This window comes from Caenorhabditis briggsae, assembly GCF_000004555.2.
Source record: "Caenorhabditis briggsae complete genome, chrIII, whole genome shotgun sequence".
Lineage (NCBI taxonomy): Eukaryota > Metazoa > Nematoda > Chromadorea > Rhabditida > Rhabditidae > Caenorhabditis > Caenorhabditis briggsae.
The window spans coordinates 3,514,950-3,537,858 of NC_013490.2; the positions used below are offsets into that span (position 1 = coordinate 3,514,950).

Consider the following 22,909-nt stretch of genomic DNA (forward strand, 5'->3'; position numbering starts at 1 on the left):
CTAGAACACTCAACTTGCGAAAGTTAGGCCATCATGTAAAAATGGTCTAGGAATCACACCGAATGAATATCAGGTCATTTCTGAACCATTTTCACAGAGTGGCCTAACTTTCACAGGTTGAGTTTTCTAGGCCACCATGTTGTTAAAATGGTCTAGAAATGGCCTGACATTCATTTGATTTCTGTGCTATTTTGACGTGGTGGCCTAGAAAACTTAACTTGCGAAAGTTAGGCCACCACCTCAAAATGGTCTAGAAATCTAATTTTAGCTGATTTTGAAACCAGAAATTTAGTTGAAAATTGCCTGAATTGGCTTGTTTAGGCGCTTTTTAACTCAAAATTCGACTTAAAATCGGCGAAAAATCGGCTAAACATCCATTTTCAATGCTATTAGGCTCATTTTGACGATTTTTACGCCAAAAAATTGGCTAAAAAAGGCCTAAAATGACCTAGAAATCCGAATTACCTGTTCATCTTGCAACTGGCTGGCTCCTCCTGGTCCGGTCAATGCCAACGGCTTGTCGCTCATGTTTTTCGGCGTCTGAAAAGATGTTTTTTGGTCAAAATCCGCCATTTTTTGACCTAAAAATCAGCAAAAAATAGGCCAAAAGATAAGAAAAATGCGCAGAGATAACGCTAAATTTGTGAAAAATCCAAGAAAAATTTAAAAAAAAAGAAAAACTATAAAAATTCCAGTAATAATCATCATAAATCGAGCAATCAAGAGTATTATTACTTTGGGAATATTTTCGAAACAAACCGGAATTCTAGAAAGGAGATTTTTCGGGAAAAAAATATTAATTTCAGCGGGATTTTTAGACGAAAAACGGGAAAAAATACTCGGAAAAAAGGCAGAAAAAGTCAATTTTTGGGGGAAATATAGTACAAAAAATCGGGGGAAAAATCGGGGAAAATTCTAGGAATGTTTGTTGAAAATGATGGTGAGGTTGGTGGTGGCGATAAAAAAATGGTAGTGAATAGGGGAAAAATTTTTTTAAGGAAAAATTTTTAAAAAAAGATATGAGTGAGTTTTAATTAAAATGAGCAATTGAGCAATTCTTCAATCCGAGTCGTCGAGTGTGATGACCCCATGGTGATTGGGTTTGTGGGGAATGCTGGAAATAAGAATTGGAGAGCTACAGTAATCCTTGAGAATCTTAGAATTTTAGAAAATTCAGAATTTCAGAACTTCAGAATTCTAGAATTTTAGAATTTCAGAGTGAATTGACTCTAAATAGCTCCAAAATAGCCCAAAATGACCTGGAATACCCTAAAAATAGCTCAAACCAGACTGAAAATGGCCAAAACTGCTTTAGAATAACCAAAAATAGTCCAAAATAGTCTCAAATAGTCAAAAAATTTTGGAATTTCAGAAAATTTAGAATTTCAAAATTTCAAAATTTTAGAATTTTAGAGTTTTCAGAGAGTTAGAATTTTTGGATTTTAGAATTGTGGAATTTTAGGATTTCAGAATTTTAGAATTTCAAAAATTTAACGCTACAGTAATCCACATGATTGTAAAATAGTCTCACAGTGCTCCGAATACAGTATCCCAAGGCTTCCGGCTGCTACAGTAACCCTACTACGGTAGGCAATACAAGTACAGATTCACCCGCCCGCACCCACCCGGGGGGCTCACCCCCCGCGGCCCCCCGTTGACCCCCCGCGAATATGGAAAAAAAATGGAAACCCTAATCTAATGTGTGACCGTACACCTTTAAAGCCTGAAATTTTAGCATCAAAAGCTGATTTTTGGCCTAAAAGCCAGGAAAAAAACCGGCAGAAAATAGCTATTTTCAGTCTTTAAAGCTATCTTGAAAGCCAAAATTTAGCTCGAAATCTAGGTTTTTAAGGCTATTTTTAAGCCAAAATTTAGGTTTAAAATCCTAGTTTTTCGCCTAAAAAACGCTAAAATTCAGCCTTAAAACTTTTCAAATCAATTTGAAAGGTCCTTACTTTTTTTTTAAAAACCTTTATTTGAAGTGAATTTTCGATGATTTTTAAAGCTAAAAATGCCTTTTTCATCAGTTTTTACCCGGAAATTTCACAATTTTTGGTCGAAAATTAGCGTATTTAGTACTATTTTCAACCTACAAAGAAGCAAAATTCAACTTTAGAACTCTCCAAATCGATTCAAAGGCTCCTTACCAAACTTTAGCACTCCGTTTCCTCTGTGGCGTGACTTTCGGAGACTCTCCAGTCCGTTTTCTCTTCTTCACCCAGTTATTATTCGATGAAATATAGTCGTCCAACGAGTCACAAGGCTCCACAATCGGCGAGAAACTCTTCATTTTCGTTGAATTGAAGAACTCATTAATCCTTGGCTGGGTTACTGTATTCGTGATGTTTCTGGTCCGTCTCTCACTCGTCGATAGCTCTTTTTGAAGGCGTTCCGGCGACCATCCACACTCTTTTTTCAGGATTAATTCGATTTTTTCCATACTAACTGGACTTGGAGCAGCAGAACTTTGTGGCATCGTGTGGTAGACTGACGGTTGCAGATACATTTTCACTGCGTTTCTGGAAGAAAAATTGGTTGAATGTTGTGATTTTCAGAAGGGACAAATGGCTTAAAATTGTTTGAGAAGCTCAAAAATTTGAATTTGGCGCCAATTTTCAAATTTCCTGGTTGAAACAGGACAAGAAAATTCAGCAGAAGCCTATGATTTGCCTTTAAAATCGAAATTCTGAAACTCAAAAATTCTGAAATTCTAAAATTCTAAAAATTCTAAAATTCCAAAAATTCGAAAAAAAAATTTGAAATTCTCAAATTCAGAAATTCCAAAATTCTAGGCTATTCGAGCCTATTTTGGACTATTTCAAAGCAGTTTTTCGCCAGTTTCAGTCTGGCTTAGGCTATTATATGCTATCTTTAGGCCATTCTAGGTCATTTTAGGCTATTTTAGAGCTATTTAGGGTCAATTTAAGCTATTTTCAGCCTTTTTTGGTCCATTTTATGCTATTTTTGGGCTATGTTAAGCCATTTTTGTTGGATTTTGGATGATTTTAGGCCAATTTAGGCTCATTTACAGGCTGTTCTAAGCCATTTTTAGGCTATATTAGCCCATTTTAGGTTTTTCCTGGTCTATTTCATATCATTTTCAGGTTGCACAGGCCATTTTTAGGCTATTTTTATACCATTTTTGTTGACTTTTGGATGATTTTAGGCCATTTTAGACTCATTTGTTGACTGGTTTGTGTCATTTTTAGGCTATTTTGGGCATTTTAAGCTAGTTTAGACTATTTGCAGCCGATTTTTCACTTTTTCCGGTCGTTTATACTCGATTTTGGATAATTTCAAGCCTTCTAGAATTCTAAAGTTCGAAAATTTCAAAAACCTAAGAAATTCCCAAAAATTCGAAATTCTACTAAATTTTCGCACTTTTTCAATGTTCATAGACTCTGAGACACCAAAAAATCGCTCCAAATTCAAATTACAGCTGTTCTGAGCTCTAAAAATGACTAAAAATGGCGCCAAATTCAAAAAAAATAGGTCAAACTTCAAAGTTACAACTTTTCTGCTCTAAAACTCACTGATCAGCTCAACTCAACTGTAATTACAGCTCTTTTCAGCTAGAAAATGCGCCAAATTCAAAATTTCAACAATTGGAAAGCGTTTTTTGGCTCAAAAACTACAAAATTCCATCCTTTTCAGGCCTAAAACTCACTCAACAGCCTGACAATTCGGAAATCCTTGTGGAAAATTGAACTTCTTCCGTCTCAGCCGAAGTTTCCTCGAACTATCCTCCGATCTAGCCGGGATCTCCTCCTTCACATACGAATAAAATCGATCCAGAATCACGTGTGGATCGACGTCTTCATTTCCATCGTCTCCGAATTCTGCGAGAATGTCGAAAACGGTGACGATGCCTATATTCTGAACGCCACGCTGGAAATAGTCACATCCGAGGAGGATCGCTGTGGAGATGAGGTGCGGACGGTCGACTTCTGGAATCATTATTTTGAAATTTGAATAGAAAAATCAGGAAATTTCAGCATTTGAAAAATTGGAAGGCTACAGTAATCCTCATGTTTCGCTCAAAAATTGTCGTTTTCTATCCGAAAAAGAGCGTTAAAATGGATTTCGATGTTCAAAAAAGGCAATTTTTGACTTAATTTCGATAATTTAAGACGATTCTGACTGATTTTGAGATCATTCTGACTATTTTTGAGCCCAGAATAACGCTTTTTTGAAGCTAAAAACGCCATTTTCATTGATTTTTTAGCAGTTAGGGGGGCTTTTTAGTGAAAAAATAAGTGTTAAACGGTCCTTTTTAGCATTCTTTTGTGCAAAAAAAATCGTCAAAATGACTTTCAAAACTCAAAAAAGGCTACTTTAAAGCGATTTTGACTGATTTTGAGATCGCTAAGACTCATTTTGAGCCCAAGAATGACGCTTTTTGAAGCTAAAAACGCCATTTTCACCATTTTTAACCGGAATTATTGATTTTTTAAGAGAAAAATAAGTGCTTTCGAGTAATTTTTAAGGTGATTTTGTGCTAAAAATCATGTAGATCCACATAAAAATAGATAAAAAATTCAAAAAATTGGTCGAAAATTGTCATTTTTGGAATTTTCTAACTGAAAAAAGCTCGTTTTTGACTAATTTTCATGACGAAATGCCTCCAAAATTGCTATTTTTAGATCGGAAATTGCCATTTTCGAGGTTTTAGAGTCATTTTGAGTTGAAAAATGTAGCGTTAAAATGGCTTTCGATGCTCAAAAAAGACTATTTTCGGCCCAATTTCGATATTTTAAGCGAATTTGAACAATTTTGAGCGCTAAAAACGCCATTTTAAACATCGAATGTCATTATAACGCTCTTTTTAGGCTCAAAACCAGTTTTTGATTGAAAAAATAGCAATTTTCAGAAATTTTTGTCATGAAAAATTGGTCAAAAACTGTTTTTTTTTCAGTTTAAAAATGATCATTTTTGACCAATTTTTTCGAATTTTTTCATCGTTTTCTATGTGAATCTAGATGATTTTTAGCACAAAATCACCTCTAAAATGACCCTAAATTGCCAAAAATTACTCGAAAAATGGAAAAAATAGCTTATTTTACACTGAAAACCATCCATAACATAACAGCTTCAGAATCGTCATTCTGAGCTCAAAAATGGACCTAATAACCTCAAAATTGGTAGTTAAAAATCGCTGAAATGTCAAATTTGGGTTGAAAATATCCATTTTCGAGCCTCAAACGTCATTTTAACGATCTTTTTCGATTTAAAACAACTCTAAACCCGTCGAAAATTACAATTTTTGATTAAAAAATTGGTCAAAAACTGCTTTCTTTCAGTCTAAAAAAGCTGAAAATGACTATTTTTGGCTAATTTTTCGCATTTTTTCATCGTTTTCTATGTGAACCTACATGATTTTTAGCTCAAAATCACCTACAAAACAACCCTAAAACCCCTATTTTCCACTAAAAATGACCCGGAATTGCCGAAAATCACTCGAAAATTGGTCAAAATCGGGGTTTTTCAGTCTGAAAACCCCAAAAATGACATTTTTTTCAAATAAAATTACATGATTTTTAGCTCAAAACACTCACTTTTCTCAATATTCATCCTTCCCAACGACAAATGGACCACATCGTGTAAAAGTGCGACATTTCCACTGGCAGTAAAGTCGAAACGATACAAATTCTTTCCGCCGAACAGAAAATAGTCGAAATCCGTGGTAATACATCCAGAAGTGACTTCCAACTCCTCCAAACGAGCACATTGAGCCTCACCGTCGCCCGGGGAAATGATCACTTTGACGCCCATCTGGGAAAGGAGCATCTGAATCGAAAAATTGAAAAAAAATCATCAAATTTGCCGTATTTTTTAACTATTTACATTAGTTTTGTACACCGGATCCGCCAGATTCGTGAATAGGGAGTCTCCAAAGCTCCGGCGCTTCCTAGGGACAAATTCTTCTTGATCTGCCCCTTCATGAGCCGGTGAGCTAGTGCTGATACTGTCGAAAACCACAATTGGGGTGATTTTGAGCTCTCGAAGGCGTTGGATTCTGAAAATTTGATTTTTTACAATTTTTTTAAACTTAAAAAAAAAATATTTTTTCAAAATTTTTAAAAAACACTTTTTTTCCCGAATTACCTAGTAAAAAATGTGATTAAATAAGAGTTTGGAGTTTGCTGATGATGAGTTTCGCAGCCTTTCAAGCTTTCATAGAGCCAAATGTGTCCATCTAAAATTTTTTTTTATTTGAATTTTTTAAATTTCAAATTTTTGACCCACCAATGGCTAGAACCTTCCCACGAAGCGTCTCTACAGCTACTTTTTGTGATACGTGGTTCGCCCACTCCCATATCCCGTTGATTGTCATTCTAGTAGCATCTGAAAATGTAGCAAAATCGAAAAAACGGTGAAAAAAAACAATTTTCACCTCCCCCCGTAAATCGACACAGAGAGACGCAGAGCGGCGGGTCTCGCAGGGAACTACGTATTTTGAATTTGCCACGACACTCCCAACTGCCAGTAAATTGCTCCAAATGGCTCAATTTCTATAGTTTTTCAGCGAAAAAAGTTCTTTAAATTCAGTTTTTGATGGAAAATCGGTTTTAGAAGGTCGAAATAGTGAAATTTAGTGGTTTTTCGCCCGAAATAAATTTAAAAAAATGGTATAAAATATGAGGGCCAAATTTTGGCTCTTTTTTTTCTAGGTTTTCAGATGGAATTTTGGGTTTTTCGTTAGTTTTTTCTAATAATTACATCCATAGCAGTATAAAAAAACCAATTTTTAGGTGTTAAATGTATATTTTAGGTACTATTTTCTTTAATCGACGTCATCTAACCATATTTTCGATTGTACTGCTTTAAACTTCGAAAAAATCCAGATTTTGAATGGAAAAATCGGTCTTGGGAGGTTTAAAAACCAAAAATTCGTCGATTGCTGACCGGAAATAAGTCAAAAAATGGGAAGGGGAATTTTCTAGTTGTTCAGATGGAATTTTTAGGTTTTCTTGTTTGTTTTTTGAATAAATACACCATAAAAACAATTTTTAAGCTTTAAAACTCATCTTTTAGACATCTACCCCTTATGTTGTATCTTGTCAACTTCATCTCATTCTCTCGTCCTGCCTAAAACGTTTAATTCCAAAATTTTTCCAGGTAATGACATCAATAACGGCGTCCCGAAGCAGTCAGTTGGGTGCGACGACGCTCCTGACCATCGTCATTCTGGCGTTGGCCTGGTTCGTCGGTTTTGCCTCGCGTCTCTTCGCCATTGTCCGGTTCGAGTCGATCATTCACGAGTTCGATCCATGGTTCAACTATCGTGCAACCCACCATATGGTTCAGCATGGATTCTACAAGTTCTTGAATTGGTTCGATGAGCGCGCCTGGTATCCGTTGGGTCGTATCGTTGGAGGAACCGTTTACCCAGGTCTCATGGTCACATCTGGCTTGATTCACTGGATTCTGGACTCTCTCAACTTCCACGTCCACATTCGTGAAGTTTGCGTCTTCCTGGCACCAACGTTCTCCGGACTCACCGCCATCGCCACCTACCTCCTCACCAAGGAGCTTTGGAGCCCAGGAGCCGGTTTGTTCGCCGCCTGTTTCATCGCCATCTCTCCAGGATACACCTCTCGCTCGGTCGCCGGATCTTATGATAACGAGGGAATTGCCATCTTCGCACTTCAGTTTACCTACTACTTGTGGGTGAAATCCCTCAAGACCGGTTCGATTATGTGGGCTTCGTTGTGTGCTCTGTCGTACTTCTACATGGTTTCCGCATGGGGAGGATACGTTTTCATCATCAACTTGATTCCACTTCACGCCTTGGCTCTGATTGTCATGGGTATGTCTTATACAGTACAAAAACGGATTTTTCAGTTGACCTGTACTTGTTCTTTGAGCTCAATTATCTCCATTTCTATGAGAGATATCAAAAATGTGCCAACTGATGAAATGTTGGCGATATGATGACAAACATTTTATCAGTTAAGACATTTTCGATATCTCTTATAGCATTGAAGATAATTGAGCTCAAAGTATAGGTATAGTGTCCTTCTATTAGAGTGTTTACGGTAGCTGAAAAACCAGGAGTTTTCAAAAATCTGTGAATTCAACGTTTTCAATCTAGGGCTCTTTTATGCCCTCCAAAATTTTCAAAGTGATCGCTAGCTTGAAAGTCAAGCTCCGGATCCTTGAAAATGGTCAAAATGAGCAAAAATCAACTGAAAATACGTCTTATTGACCGTAAGTTTATAATAATCCCGAATTTCCAGGACGCTACTCTTCCCGTCTCTTCGTCTCCTACACCTCCTTCTACTGCCTTGCCACCATCCTCTCGATGCAAGTTCCATTCGTCGGATTCCAACCAGTCCGCACTTCTGAACATATGCCAGCTTTCGGAGTATTTGGACTTCTTCAAATCGTCGCTCTGATGCACTACGCTCGCAACCGTATCACTCGCCAACAGTTCATGACTCTCTTCGTCGGAGGATTGACCATTCTCGGAGGACTCGCCGTTGTTGTCTACTTTGCTCTGGTTTGGGGAGGATACGTTGCTCCATTCTCTGGACGTTTCTACTCTCTCTGGGATACCGGATACGCCAAGATTCATATTCCAATCATTGCTTCCGTATCCGAACATCAACCAACCACTTGGGTCTCGTTCTTCTTTGATCTTCATATCACCGCCGCTGTCTTCCCAGTTGGACTCTGGTATTGTATTAAGAAGGTCAACGATGAGCGTGTTTTCAGTAAGTTCATTCAGCTAAATTAATCGTTTTAACGTCTACAATTCCAGTCATCCTCTACGCCGTCTCTGCCGTTTACTTTGCTGGAGTTATGGTCCGTTTGATGCTCACTCTCACTCCAGCCGTCTGCGTTCTCGCCGGAATCGGATTCTCGTACACATTCGAGAAATATCTGAAAGACGAGGAGACCAAGGAGCGTTCATCTGCTCAATCAACCAACACCAAAGACGAAAAACTGTACGATAAGGCTGCCAAGAACGTCAAATCGAGGGTACTATTTGATAATGTGTCCTGTCCTGTCAGTGTTTGTGTTGCGTCTTGTTTGTCTGTCTATGTGTTTTTGTTTTGTCTGTTATTATGGTTTCCGGGTGTCAAGATTACCGTATTTCCTTTAATCGCCATTCTGAGCCTGAAAAATTCAATTTTTGGGTCATTTTCAGCTGGAAATCCAATTTTCGTCTAAAATTCGACGAGAAATGTGAAGATTTATCATGCAAAATTAGAAAAAATAGGCATATTCTGACAGATTTTAGCTGAAAAATTCACCAAATTTCGTTGCTAAAAACGCGCCAAAGGCACGCCAGCCAAATCGAAAAAGGAATAGAAGCCCATCCAAACCGTTAACTTTGAGTTTAATTATCTCGATTTCTGGGAGAGATATCTAAAATCTGCCAACTGATAAAATGTAGCTGATAGTATGATAAACAATTTATCAGTTGACAAATTTTTGATATCTCTTATAGGGGACGAGATAATCGAGCTCAAAGTTAAAGATTTAGACAAAATTCGATAAAAACGTAGTATTAGAGGAAATACGGTATCTTTTGCAATGTTCAAAAACCCAAAAATGTCATCAAAAAATGTAAATTTCCAGAATGCCGCCGACGGAGAAGAAACTGCCGTCTCCGGAAACGTCCGTACCGTCATCTCGATCATCCTCGTCATCTTCCTTCTCATGTTCGTCGTTCACGCCACCTACGTCACCTCCAACGCCTACTCTCACCCATCTGTCGTGCTCCAATCGTCCACTTCCAATGGTGACCGCATTATCATGGATGACTTCCGTGAGGCTTATCACTGGCTCCGTGAGAACACTGCTGATGACGCCCGCATCATGTCCTGGTGGGATTACGGTTATCAAATTGCTGGAATGGCTAATCGTACTACCCTCGTTGATAATAACACATGGAACAACTCGCATATCGCTCTGGTTGGAAAGGCAATGTCTTCGAATGAATCTGCTGCTTATGAGATTATGACTGAGCTTGATGTCGACTACATTCTTGTCATCTTCGGAGGAGTCATTGGATATTCTGGAGACGATATCAACAAATTCCTCTGGATGGTTCGTATTGCTCAAGGAGAACACCCGAAGGACATTCGTGAGGAGAACTATTTCACCGCTTCCGGAGAGTACTCAACTGGAGCTGGAGCTTCAGAAACTATGCTCAACTGTCTTATGTACAAAATGAGTTATTATCGCTTCGGAGAGACTCGGGTGGGATACAATCAAGCTGGTGGTTTCGATAGAACTCGTGGATATGTCATTGGAAAGAAGGATATCACATTGGAGTATATTGAAGAGGCGTACACCACTGAGAACTGGCTCGTGCGTATTTACAAGCGAAAGAAGCTTCCGAACAGGCCAACTGTGAAGGAGGCAACGATCCCGATAAAGGGAAAGAAGGCGGCGCAGGTAATTTGAAGAAATATGATACTCTTAACGAAAATCCAGTGAATTGCAGTCATTTTGAGCCTGGAAAATCCAATTTTTGAGCGCTTTTTCAGCTGATAATCCGATTTTCGTCCGAAATTCGGCAGAAAATTTGAAGATTTTCCCGCAAAATTAAAAAAAATATAGACAGATTTTAGCTGAAAAATCACCGAGTTTCGTTGCTGAAAATGCGCCGTCACGCCAGCCAAATCAACTTTGAGCTCAATTATCTCGGTAGCTATGAAAGATATCAACATTTTGTCTGCTAATAAAATGTAGCTGATAGTATAATATACATTTTATCAGTAGACAGATTTTTGATATCTTTCACAGAAATCGAGATATCCTGAAACCTGTAATAGAAGGGCCCCCAAACTTCTAACTTTGAGCCAATTTATCTCGGTTCCTATTAAAGATAGCAAAATTTAGCCAATTGATAAAATGCAGCTGATAGTATGATAAACATTTTATCAGTTGTCACATTTTTGATATCTCTTATAGGAGCCGAGATAATTGAGCTCAAAGTGAACGGTGTGGGCGGGCTCTTTTAGAGGTATACGGCAGCTCATTGCAAGCTAAGCTAGGTAAAGCTCATAAAGTATCAATTTTTCAGGGAAAGAACAAGAAGGGAGTGATTCGAACCGCCAAGGCCTAGAGGGATTCTACACTCGATGAAATAACAGAATTTTTATAGGTTCACACTGTGATAATGTGATAAAAAGTTATTTGGGATTGTAATTTATTGATTTTTCTCTTCTTCCTATTTATTACTGTTCTCTATCTCTCTCCCGATTTCTTGCGTTCTCTCTCCCTTTCTTTATCCTCAATTGTTTCTCCACCCCACCAAAGCGTTGTAAATTGTTCTTCTTTAATTTATTTGATTTGAATTCTCTCTTTATACAAAAAATCCCAAAGTTTTCCCTGTTTTTTCGGCCCTTTTTTAGTCCTAAGACGTGTTCAGGAACCCTTCAAAAGTTGTGTGTGTTTTTTTGTATTTAATAAAAAGAGGTATTTATGTTGATTGACCTCTCTAGGAGAATGCCCATAAACTTTTATTGGTTCTGCCTGACTGCGCGAAACGGCAACAGAATCAATAAAAACGGTCCTGATTTTAGATTTCTTCTTGTTTCCCCCTTCTTTTTCCCCTTTTTCGAATTTTCCAATCCCCAAAATTTCTAGAAAACTTCTAGAATGTCGTACCGTCTCCTTGTGAAAAATCTGAAGCAAGTCGTCCAAATTGTGGACGACGACACCACCGAATTCCTCGTTGGAGACCGTATGAGCAATATCAAGATTCTCAACGACGCCAGCGAATCTTTGGCGATTTTGGTGGATTCCAAGGGGAAATTTGCGTATATTGGAGATCACTCCGAAGCTGAGGAGTTGATGAGCTCTTCTGGAGATTCTGAAGCCGTTAGAATACTAGATTCCAATGGGGGAATCGCGATTCCTGGATTCGTCGATGGTCATTCGCATCCGGTTTTTGCTGGGGATCGTGTGCATGAGTTTGCGATGAAGCTGGCTGGAGCCACTTATATGGAAGTACGGTAGTTTTCGTGTTGAGACCTGCGGAAAATTTTTTATTGAAGAAGTTGGAAAAAAAATTTTTCGGTATTTTTTCGCTTCGAAAATTTGGAAACAAAAGAAAGAAAAAACTACAGTAACCTGAAATTTTTTTCGACGATTTTTTAAAAATTCAGATTACGGTAGATTTCGTTGTGGGACCTTCAAAAAAACTATAGTAACCTGAAAAATATTTTTGGCGATTTCAGCAGAAATAAGTGGAAAAAAGGCGCGAAAATCGATTTTTTCAAAATTTGGGAAACATTTCAGATTACGGTAGTTTTTGTTGTGGGACCTTCGAATTTTGTTTTTCTTGATTTTCGTATTTTTCCGGTCGAAAAATAGAGAAAATTTTTCTAAGCGACAACTACCGTAACCTGAAGTTTTCTTAAAACTTCGGTTACGGTAGTATTCGTTGTGGGACCTCCGAGAGAAAATTATCGATTCTCCGGATTTTTTAAAGGTTCTTTTTGGAAAAAAACTGCAAATTTTTGAAACTGAAAAAAATCGATGTTTCGAAAATTCAAAAAAACTTTGGATTACGGTAGTTTTCGTTGTGGGACCTTCGAGAGAAAATTATCGATTTTCCGGATTTTTTATTGTCGGAAAAATGACGAAAATCGATAAAAAATCTGGGATTTTTCCGGAAAAATTGACAAAAATCGATTTTTTGAAAATTCAAAAAAATAATTTTCGAAACAAAAATTCTTTTGGTTACGGTAGTTTTCAGGTCCAACAAGCGGGCGGTGGCATCATGTTCACCACGAACAAGACTCGCGAAGCGTCTGAAAAAGAGCTTCGTTCGGATTTCGAAGAGGTTTGTCTAGTCTATCCATGTGTCTGTGTATCCAGATGTCCCTCCCCTAGATTGCCAAGAAAATGCTGCGTAGCGGTACGACAACTCTCGAAGCGAAAAGTGGTTACGGTCTGAATGTGGACGCTGAAATGAAGATGTTGAGAGTTTTGGCAACGGAAAATCCAGCGATTCCTCTGGAAGTGTCGGCGACGTTCTGTGGCGCTCACGCGGTTCCCAAGGTATATGATTGCACTCTCCCCTTTGTCTTAATTGGCAGCCATGGCGCAGGCGGCAACGACACAGGTCCTGGGCGATGATGCGCATAAAGGACTCGATCCATATGCGATCCTCTAGAAATCCGTTTGACACATATTGCGAACAACGAGCTGCGATGAGTCTCATATGTGTGCGATGCGGGAGAGGCTGAATCGAGTGTTCCGAATGCGCGCGTATCCTAGATGGATTCTGGGTGGGTGGGCGATGTGTGCGATATGGGTCTGATACGGTAGGCCGACTACAACACTCCGAAATCCCGGATGCGCGCATTGTTTACCGTAAATCCACACCGGCAACTTTGTCAATTTTTCGTCAATTCGAGCCTAAATTTCTGGTTTTTCGATTATTCTTTTGATGTTTTTTTGTGAAAACGAGTTATGGCAGAATAAAAAATTGCTGAATTCCTGCAGAAACATGTCTTTCACTCGTCAATTGCTATGTTTTTCGCCAAAATAGGTGATATTGAGATTTTTTGATTTCACTTTGTAATTATTGTAAAAATCGTATTTTCAGGTGGAGTAAAAGGTAAGTTGGTAAGTATACAATAATTACAAAGTGTAAATTATAAAAATTTTCAATTTTTCATGCTTCAAAAAAGTGAAAGTGAGACATTTTTTGAACAAATGAAAAAAAACAATTTTTAGCGAATTTTTTCCCATTTTCTTCTGTTTTTGATTGCATATCAAATTTAAATGGAAACTGCCATAAGTCTTTTTCAAAACCAAAACATTGACTTCCGAAAAATCAGTAATATGTCGTTCAAAATATAAAAAAATATGGAATAATAAAGGAAAAGTACGAAATCGGAAGACCTGAACAAAATCACATCACAATAGAACTTAACTGATACTTCTAGGAACCCCCAACCAACGTTTTAGTTCATTTCATCGAGTGCCAGCAAGCCAGGCGAGGAGATGCTTTGCGGCGGTGGTGTGCCCCATATGCCCCATACCGGCGCCCTTTCCCTGTACCCAATTCATCGGCGCGTCCTCCGTCGCCCATCCATTTTGCGTATGCGCGCCCAGGACCTGTGGATGCTGCCTGCCGCGCGCCGCATGGGTGCGGTCGCGGGTTCGACTCCTCTGGGCGGCAGCTTCCTTTTTTAATTATTGATTTCAGGGCTCCACAGAAGCAGAACAAACGCGTATGATTTGTGACGAGCTGATTCCCCAAATCGAGTCCGAAAAGAAAATGGGCAACCTAACAAATGTGGAGAATATTGATGTTTTCTGTGAGAAGGATGTTTTTGAGGTGGAGTCCAGGTACTGTATTGCTAACTTCCAATTGAAAAAAGTTTTTTTTTTCAGCCAAAAAATTCTGAAACGAGGACAGGAGGCTGGAATGGCGGTGAATTTCCATGCGGAAGAGCTGAAGTATATTGGTGGAGTGGAAATGGGAGCCAGAATTGGAGTTAGTTTTTTTTTTGGTGTTTTTGACGGGAACTCTGGAAAATTCTGAAAAATGAAGTTCCAGAAAAATTGCGCGCAGATTCGAATTTTTGAAAAATTTGTTTTTTTTAAAAGTTTTTTTTTAAATTTAAGTTTTTTTTTTTCGAATTTCTGAAAATTTCTACGGGAACAGTATTCCCAAGCGTTTGGCTGCAGGCTGCAGGCTACAGTAACCAAACTGCAAAAATCATTACAAGTACAGCAACCACAGTACTCCACAAGAAACTACAGTAATCCAAGAAAACTTTTTAGATTCTTTTTAGATTTTCTGAAAAAAAAAATGAAATTCTGAAATTCTTAATTTTCGAGTTTCCGAGGTTTTGCATTTCGAGTTTTTTGAAACTTTTTAATTTTTTAGAAATGCTGATCATCCCAAAATTTAAGTTTCCGAAATTTAAAACTTTCCTGAATTTTGAAAAAAGCAGAAAAGCATTTTTCGAGAATTTGATTTTCAAATTTCAGGATTTGAAATTCCGATTTTTTGGGTTTCGGACTTTTGGTAGTTCTGTACTTTTGAATTTTAAATTTTCAGAGTTCCTGAATTTTTGAAATCCCGAATTTTCCATTTTTCAAAATTTCGATTTTCTGATATTTCGATTTTTCAAAAAAAAAAACATATTTTCATTATAAACCTCACACTTCATTGCTACAAAAAATGTATTAAAAAAAGAAAACAAATTATTTCTTGAAATTCGAAATTCTGTGACTCGTCGTCAAAGAATTTGAAGTCAGAAAAATTGAATTCGACTTTGTCGAGTTCCGTTTTTCCGAACATTTCAATCCAAAAACATGTCCACGGAGTTGATTGCTAGCAAAAATTAGGACCAAAGGAGAGCTGAAAAAAACTTATAGAATTCGGGTAAATTTTCAACAAATTTCATTGTCAAATTCAAACTCCCGAACCCCAAATTAGTCGAGAATCCAATTTTCAGCCATCTAGCTCGCAATTAATGTTTGCGTACTTTCGAAGCTACAGTAACCCGGAAAAATGAAAAATATTCAAAATCGAGCTAGAATGCTCTAGTTTTTTGTGTCGAGTGCCAAATTTTACAGTGATTTCGAATCTTTAAATCTTGAAACTGTCTTACCCAACATTCAAAACATCCCATGCAAATGGTTGTAATAAATACGCCATCCAATGTTTTGCCCAAAAAGAATTCAGCGCTTTAAAAGCTTCAAAAATCGCTGGAATAAAAAAACAAATCGAAGTTCCGGCACATGCAAAACACAACGTCTTCTCTGATTTCTTCAATCGATTCCTCATTTTTGTCATTTTCCAAAATGTGATTACTGTAGAAACTACAGTAATCCCAACTGCTATCGATCGAAGAATCATCAGAAATAGAGACATTCCAGCCCACGGAACTAGCTTCTGGTAGTTTATGTAAAATCCGCCAAAATAGAAAATCAGAATTTTTGGAGAAATTACAGTATTCCAGATAAATAAAAAGGGGGTGATTAGGATGAATATGATAATAAATGACAGATTTTTTCTCCAAATTTTGTTATGATCAACTGGCCAAACGACTGAAGACATTCGATTTAGGGTCAGAAATATTTGAATTAATGGTTGACAACAATGAAGGTAATTAAGAAATGGATAATAAATATCCATTAAAATAGGGTGGGACAGGAAGAATTTGGAGCTAGATTCACAAAATTGAGGAATATATACGTAAAATCTAGTGATGAAAATGTCAAGGAGAAGAAGTAGGAGACCCTGAAAATTCAATTTTTTTAAAATTTTGGGAATTTGATCGTTTTTGGACTTGCGGCGCATTTTGAATAGGTTTCAATGCCAGATTCGGGTTACACACCCCCAAACTAGATTCCAAATTTTAGCTCTTTCGCTTACAATCGTTGTTTGCGTACTTTTGAAGCTACAGTAATCCGAAAAACTCGAAAATTTTCAAAATTGAGCTAGAGAGGCCTAGTTTTTTGTGCCAATTGATAAATTCTGCGGCGATTTTGAATTTGTCGTTTGTTCTTGAATTTTTGAATCTGCAGTAACCAAAAATATAGAAATTTTTTCACCCCCATTTGAGTCCTGTGGCCAGATCATTAAAAGAAAAATTCTGAGACTTTAGCGATTTCAGAATTTCAGAAGAATTAAGATTCTGAACTTCGGAATTTTCGATTTTCAGAATTTCTAAGTTTTTGAGTTTCCAAATTTTAGTTTTCGATTTGCCGAATTTGTTTTTATCCCCCAATTATCTCTTAATTAACCAAAAACCCACCACCACACTATCCATTGAATAAATCACAAAAAACTGATGTTGAATATAAATTTTTCGATTTTTCACCCAAATTACATACAGTATCCGTGCGTATAGAATAGCAGGAGGTACCATATAAGCACATTGTAATAAATATTTCACATTTTCGAAAATTCCAGAATAACTCAAATCACAACTGAAACCCGGTGCAAACGGAAGAGCCGTCGCATTGTTTTCGGACATTGTTTTTGGAATTTCGGCTCGGCGGGAAATTTGAATTTTCGAATTAGAAATATCAAAAGTTTCCGAATTTTTAAAAAATTTTAAATTTTCAGATTTTGAATTTTCGAAAATATTTTTTAGATTATATAGTTAGCTTATAAGGAAGGAAGGAATTTTAGAATTCAAAAAAAATTTGATTAAAAAAATCATTCATGTGCAAAGCATAAATACAAGATTCTTGATGTTTGAGTAACAAGAATTTCCAAACTTTTGAACTTTTTATTTTTCGAAAAATGTGAATTTTCAAAAAAAAATTAATGGCTAGATGTATTCATGATTACTGTAGCCGTGTGTACAGTAACCACAGACGGATTCCGAAAAATTGAAAAATCGAATACGTGACTTCGTAATTGGCCACTGACAAATATCATGATGAATGGGGATCTGTAAAACTTTTTTTTTCAAAAAATTCTGGAAATCTAAAATTTTATAATTCTAAAATTCTAAAACTCTAAAATTCTAAAATCTATTCGATTGTAGAGCTTACAATAACCAAACTACAGTATCCAAAAAAAATCCGTATTCTAAAATCTAGATTTTTTAGGCGATGACCTAGATTTTTTTAGGTCATGACCTAGATTTTTTCAGGTCATGAATTAGAATTTTTGAAGTTTAGAATTTTGAAATTACGAAAACTGCCTTACCCAACATTCAAAACATCCCATGCAAATGGTTGTAAAACATCAGACATCCAATGTTTCGCCCAAAACGAATTCCAAGTTTTAAATGCTGCGAAAATCGCTGGAATCAAAAAACAAATCGAAGTTCCGGCACATGCAAAACACAACGTCTTCTCTGATTTCTTCAATCGATTCCTCATTTTTGACATTTTCCAAAATGTGATTACTGTAGAGACTACAGTAATCCCAGCTGCAATTGATCGAAGAATCATCAAAAATAGAGTCATTCCAGCCCACGGAACTAGCTTCTGGTAGTTTATAGAAAATCCGCCAAAATAGGAAATTAGAATTTTTGGAGAAATTACAGTATTCCAGATAAATAAAAAGGGAGTGATAAGGATGAATATGATAATAAATGACAGATTTTTTCTCCAAATTTTGTTATGATCAACTGGCCAAACGACTGAAGACATTCGATTTAGGGTCAGAAATATTTGAATTAATGGTTGACAACAATGGAGATAATTAAAAAATGGATAATAAATATCCATTAAAATAGGGTGGGACAGAAAGAATTTGGAGCCAGATTCACAAAATTGAGGGGTATAGATGAAGAAACGAATGATGAATATGTCAAGGAGAAGGAGAAAGAGGCCCTGAAACGTTTGATTTTTTCAATTTCAAGGAATTCATTCGTTGTCTAGATTTCTGGTAAATTTTCAAAAAATTTAAACGTCAGATTAGAGTTTTCCACTCCCGAACCAGTCTATATCCCAATTTTCCGCTCGGTGTTTGCGTACTTTTGAAGCTACAGTAACCCAAAAATCTCAAAAATCTTCAAAACCGAGATAGAAACTTCTGGTTTTTTGTGTCAAGTGTTAAATTTTGCAGCGATTTCAAATTCGTTGTTTGTTCTTGAATTTCTAAATTTACAGTGACCCAAAAATGAATTAAAAACGTTGAAAACCAATGAGTCCACTGACCAGTCTGAAGGTGTGAATTTCCTCTAAATTTTTGAATTATCGAACATTTGGATTTCTGAATTGAAAAATTGAAATATGGCCACAAATAAAGGAATTACGACCATAATTATCCATTAATTAATTACCCAATTAACCAAATAACCCACCATCAGACTATCCATTGAATAAATCACAAAAAACTGATGTTGAATATAAATTTTTCGATTTTTCACCCAAATTACATACAGTATCCGGGCGTATAGAATAGCAGGAGGTACCATATAAGCACATTGTAATAAATATTTCAAATTTTCGAAAATTCCAGAATAACTCAAATCACAACTGAAACCCGGTGCAAACGGAAGAGCCGTCGCATTGTTTTCGGACATTTTTGAATTATTTAGCTTGGCGGGAGATTTAAAATTTTCGACAGTTTAAAAAGTATAGTTTAGTTAGCTCATAAGGAAGAAATGAATTCTAGACTTCAAAAAATTTAAATTTATGAAAAAATCATTCATGTGAAAATATATACAAGATTCTTGATGCGTTAGTAACAAGAATTTCTAAGCCTTTGATTATTTTATTTTTCATAAAAAATTTAAATTTTTAATTCAAAAAAAATTAATGATTGGAAGTATTCATGGTTACTGTAGCCGTTTGTACAGTAACCACAGATTGGCTTCGCAAAATTGAGAAATCGAATACGTGACTTCGTAATTGGCCACTGACGAATATCATGATGAATGGGGATCTGAAATTTTTTTTGAAAATTCTGGAATTCGAAAATTCTAAAATTCACAACCTATATTTTTTTAGGTCGTGACCTAGATTTTTCCGACCTAGATTTTTTTTCTCATGACCTAGGTCATGAATTTGAATTTTTGAATTGTTGAGTTTCAGATTTTCAGAATCTTGAAGTTTCAAAAACAACCGTACCCAACATTCAAAACATCCCATGCAAATGGTTGAATCAAAAAGTTGATCCATGAATTTCCATAAGCTTCGTTGAAGAATGCAAGGGCCTGAAATTTGGGATTTTCGGAAAAAATTTTTGAAAATTTTCAAAATCCCGCCAAACCTCAAAAAACGAAGGAATCATAAAACAGATCGAATGTATGACACATGCAATGCAAAGCGTTTTTTCCGACGATTTCAGTCGTTTTTTCATTTTCGACATTCTCAAAAACATGATGACTGTAGAGGTTACAGTAATCCCAACGGCAACCGACCGTACCAAAAATAGGAATAGAGAAATATCGGCCCATTCGATTGATTTTGTTCCCATCATGAAAAATCCGCCGAAATAAAAAATCACAATTTTCGGGGAAATTACAGTATTCCAGATAAATAAAAAAGGGGTGATTAGTATGAATATGATAATAAATGGTAGATTTTTTCTCCAAATTTTGTTATGATCAACTGGCCAAACGACTGAAGACATTCGATTTAGGGTCAGAAATATTTGAATTAATGGTTGACAACAATGAAGATAGCTGAGCAATGGATAATAGAAATCCATGAATAGTGGGTGGGATTTGAAGAATTTTGAAGCCACGGGACATAGTTGAGGGACATAAACAAAAAAACGAGTGATGAAAATGTCAAGGAGAAGGAGAAGGAGACCCTGTAAATTTGATCCAATTTTTGATTTAAATCAAAAAGTACCGTAACTCGCTCAATTGTTTGCTAAACTTCAAAAAAAAAATATTATATTCGTTTTTTTACGTTCTCAGCTTCAAAATAAGCCCAAACACGACTAGTTTTGGTTGACTTTGAAATTTCACCAACGCGTTGCGGTCGCCTCGCGGTTTAGGAGATCAAAACTCAAAGTTAGGCGGACCTAGTCGTGTTCATATTTATTTTAAAGCACTCAGCAAGCTTAGAAAGAATATTAAAGTTTTATTTAAAAATTTTCTAAAAATTCGCAAAATATGAGCAATTCAAGTTTTTTTTTCTGAACATCCTAAAATTGCTCATAACTCGCTTATTTTTCAAAATATTAAAGTCAAACTCTTCGATTCTTTTTTAGCTTGTTGAGAGCTTCGAAATGAGCTCAAACTCGACTAGTTTTGTCGAATTTGACATTCGATTAACGCGTTGCGGTCGCGTCTAGATCAAAATTCAAAGTTAAGCGCATCTAGTCGAGTTTAAACTCATTTCAAAGCTCTTGGCCTAAAAAATTGGACTCTGTTTTAAAAATTCGAATTGGACTACAATTAAAGGAATTACGACACTTTTTCATCATTTTGTTAATTTTTGGAAAAAATGTCAAACTACCGAAACTTGTTCAATTTTTTGCTGCACCCCACACAAAGCTCATATTTGTCTTTGTTTCGATTTTAGCTTCAAAATAAGTACCCACAAGCCTATGTTCCTTTAAATTTGAAAATTGACTTTAAAGGCGCATGGGGGTGTATCATACTCATTTCAAAGCTCTAAATATGGAAAATACACATTTGTCTAAAAAATTGAAATATGACCACAAATAAAAGAATTACGACCATAATTACCCATTAATTAATTACCCAATTAACCAAAAACCCACCACCATACTATCCATCGAATAAATCACAAAAAACTGATGTTGAATATAAATTTTTCGATTTTTCACCCAAATTACATACAGTATCCGGGCGTATAGAATAGCAGGAGGTACCATATAAGCACATTGTAATAAATATTTCACATTTTCGAAAATTCCAGAATAACTCAAATCACAACTGAAACCCGGTGCAAACGGAAGAGCCGTCGCGTTTTCACTCATTTTTTGAATTATTTAGCTTGGCGGCAAATTGGAATTTTTGAATAATGAAAAAAAAATTCCGAAACTCCTAAAATAAGGAATCTCAAAAATGAGTAATGAGAAGGTGACAAATCTGAACGAATCAAAAAAATTTGCTTCACTGATTCTAACTTTTTGTGCATTCATCTGAAAAATTTCAGAAATTTTGGTACATGAGAAAATCCAAATTCTTTATGTACTTTCGTGGGAAAAAACTTGGAATTCGTGACTTTTGTTGTGATAGATGAGGATGACGTCATGGCTGGAGAGTTTTCTAGGTCATGGACTAAGAAACACGGAATAGAGGATTTTAGGAAACCTAGTTTTAAAGAATCGAAAAAAAATAGATGGAAATAAAGTCAAAAATTGAAATTTCTGGAATTTCTAGGATTTTGTAATTTTTTGGATTTTTGAATTTTGTGGAATTTTAAGGTTTTTGTATCTCTGGAACTTTTAAGACTTCGAGATTTTGAAATTTTTGAAAATTCTTTTTTCAATTTTCTCAGTTTTTGAAATTACGAATTCTGAATTTTCAAACTTCTTGAACATTTTGAAATTTCAAGTTTTGCTTTTTTTTTTAATTTTCAAAGTTTCAAAAATTCCGAATTTTGGAATTTTAGATTTAAAAAATCGGTTCTTGAATTTTCGAAATGTTTAGGAAACTTTGAAAAATGTGAAAATCAAAACTTTTTGGAAAAATTCCGAAAAACTATTTAAAGAACTCGAAATTTGGAAATCCAAGAAATTTTCGTGGATTCAGGAATTTCAAAAAATTCGGGAAATCCGAAAAAAAATTAGTCCACGACCTAGAAAATCAAAAAATGGGAAAACCTAGGCCGCGGCCTGGAAAACCGAAAAATGGGCAAAATTAAGTCATGGCCTAGAAAACAGGAAAATGGATTTCTAGGTCATGACCTAGAAATCTAAAATTTTGAAATTCGGGGTTAAAAAAAAAAGAGAATTCATTTTAAAAATTCAATGAGTCAGCGACAAAATCGCTATAATATGTGCTTTCTTGGCTTCAATCCCATCCGATTTTTTCTTTGAAAAATCGAAAAAATATTTCCGAAATGGAGCATTCACAATGAGCATGACGAATGTGGATCTGAAATTTTTTTAAATTCATGAGATTAAAAAAAAAAAAGACCTACCCAATATTCTGAATATCCCATGTGATAAGAGTTAATCCGTATAGATAGTGATCATTGGGTAGAATTGTATAGGTTTGAGAGAATTGATACTGTAATTTTGAAAAAAAAATGGAGAAAAATGAATTTTTTTCAAAATCAGGCCAATTAATTAGCCTAATTAACCTTTTTAAATTACCTCTGTAATTGCTGGTGTCACATAACAAATGGATAAATAAATCGATGCCCAACAAAGCTTCCTTTCGGATTCTTTCATTCGTTTTTGCATTTTTGACATTTTAATTACGGTAATTAAGGTGGAAATTCCGATGAAAATTACTGAAATTCCACGGAGAACTGCGAAGAAGAATGTGCTTCTTGCCTGAAATGTTTTAGAATTTTAAAATTT

At 35.9% G+C, this 22,909-nt stretch overlaps 7 protein-coding genes across 7 annotated transcripts in view; 2 read left to right on the top strand and 5 right to left on the bottom strand.

Annotated features, from left to right (window-relative positions):
- The window catches only part of CBG17488, a gene marked incomplete at both ends in the record, with an annotated part of 8,669 nt that extends 8,141 nt beyond the window's left edge, over nucleotides 1-528 (bottom strand). The window contains one exon of the mRNA XM_045243561.1: nucleotides 466-528. Within this exon, the coding sequence (XP_045096209.1) occupies nucleotides 466-528 (63 nt within the window). The remainder of the gene's footprint in view (nucleotides 1-465) is intronic.
- Nucleotides 529-1,059: 531 nt separating this feature from the next.
- Cbr-gen-1 lies at nucleotides 1,060-6,334 on the bottom strand (the record flags this gene model as incomplete). Its single annotated transcript, XM_045243562.1, has 6 exons — nucleotides 1,060-1,114; nucleotides 2,148-2,519; nucleotides 3,668-3,947; nucleotides 5,556-5,787; nucleotides 5,845-6,105; nucleotides 6,260-6,334. 6 exons carry the CDS (start codon nucleotides 6,332-6,334, stop codon nucleotides 1,060-1,062), a joined length of 1,275 nt encoding a protein of 424 aa, XP_045096210.1.
- A 788-nt stretch (nucleotides 6,335-7,122) lies between these two features.
- On the top strand, nucleotides 7,123-11,083 carry CBG17485 (the record flags this gene model as incomplete). Its single annotated transcript, XM_045243563.1, has 5 exons — nucleotides 7,123-7,810; nucleotides 8,241-8,717; nucleotides 8,765-9,024; nucleotides 9,589-10,410; nucleotides 11,042-11,083. 5 exons carry the CDS (start codon nucleotides 7,123-7,125, stop codon nucleotides 11,081-11,083), a joined length of 2,289 nt encoding a protein of 762 aa, XP_045096211.1.
- Nucleotides 11,084-11,625: 542 nt separating this feature from the next.
- Nucleotides 11,626-22,909, top strand: part of CBG17472 — a gene marked incomplete at both ends in the record, with an annotated part of 41,854 nt that continues 30,570 nt past the window's right edge. The window contains 4 exons of the mRNA XM_002641046.1: nucleotides 11,626-11,970; nucleotides 12,722-12,808; nucleotides 12,859-13,026; nucleotides 14,183-14,473. Of these exons, the coding sequence (XP_002641092.1) occupies nucleotides 11,626-11,970; nucleotides 12,722-12,808; nucleotides 12,859-13,026; nucleotides 14,183-14,473 (891 nt within the window). The remainder of the gene's footprint in view (nucleotides 11,971-12,721; nucleotides 12,809-12,858; nucleotides 13,027-14,182; nucleotides 14,474-22,909) is intronic.
- Nucleotides 15,190-16,970, bottom strand: CBG17484 (the record flags this gene model as incomplete). The annotated part of the gene is made up of 3 exons (XM_002641057.1): nucleotides 15,190-15,346; nucleotides 15,600-16,231; nucleotides 16,749-16,970. The coding sequence occupies 3 exons, from the start codon at nucleotides 16,968-16,970 to the stop codon at nucleotides 15,190-15,192; spliced, it is 1,011 nt and encodes a 336-aa protein (XP_002641103.1).
- CBG17483 lies at nucleotides 17,264-18,980 on the bottom strand (the record flags this gene model as incomplete). Its single annotated transcript, XM_002641056.1, has 3 exons — nucleotides 17,264-17,393; nucleotides 17,654-18,285; nucleotides 18,759-18,980. The coding sequence occupies 3 exons, from the start codon at nucleotides 18,978-18,980 to the stop codon at nucleotides 17,264-17,266; spliced, it is 984 nt and encodes a 327-aa protein (XP_002641102.1).
- On the bottom strand, nucleotides 19,213-21,355 carry Cbr-srg-9 (the record flags this gene model as incomplete). Its single annotated transcript, XM_002641055.1, has 4 exons — nucleotides 19,213-19,342; nucleotides 19,528-19,613; nucleotides 19,670-20,215; nucleotides 21,137-21,355. The coding sequence occupies 4 exons, from the start codon at nucleotides 21,353-21,355 to the stop codon at nucleotides 19,213-19,215; spliced, it is 981 nt and encodes a 326-aa protein (XP_002641101.1).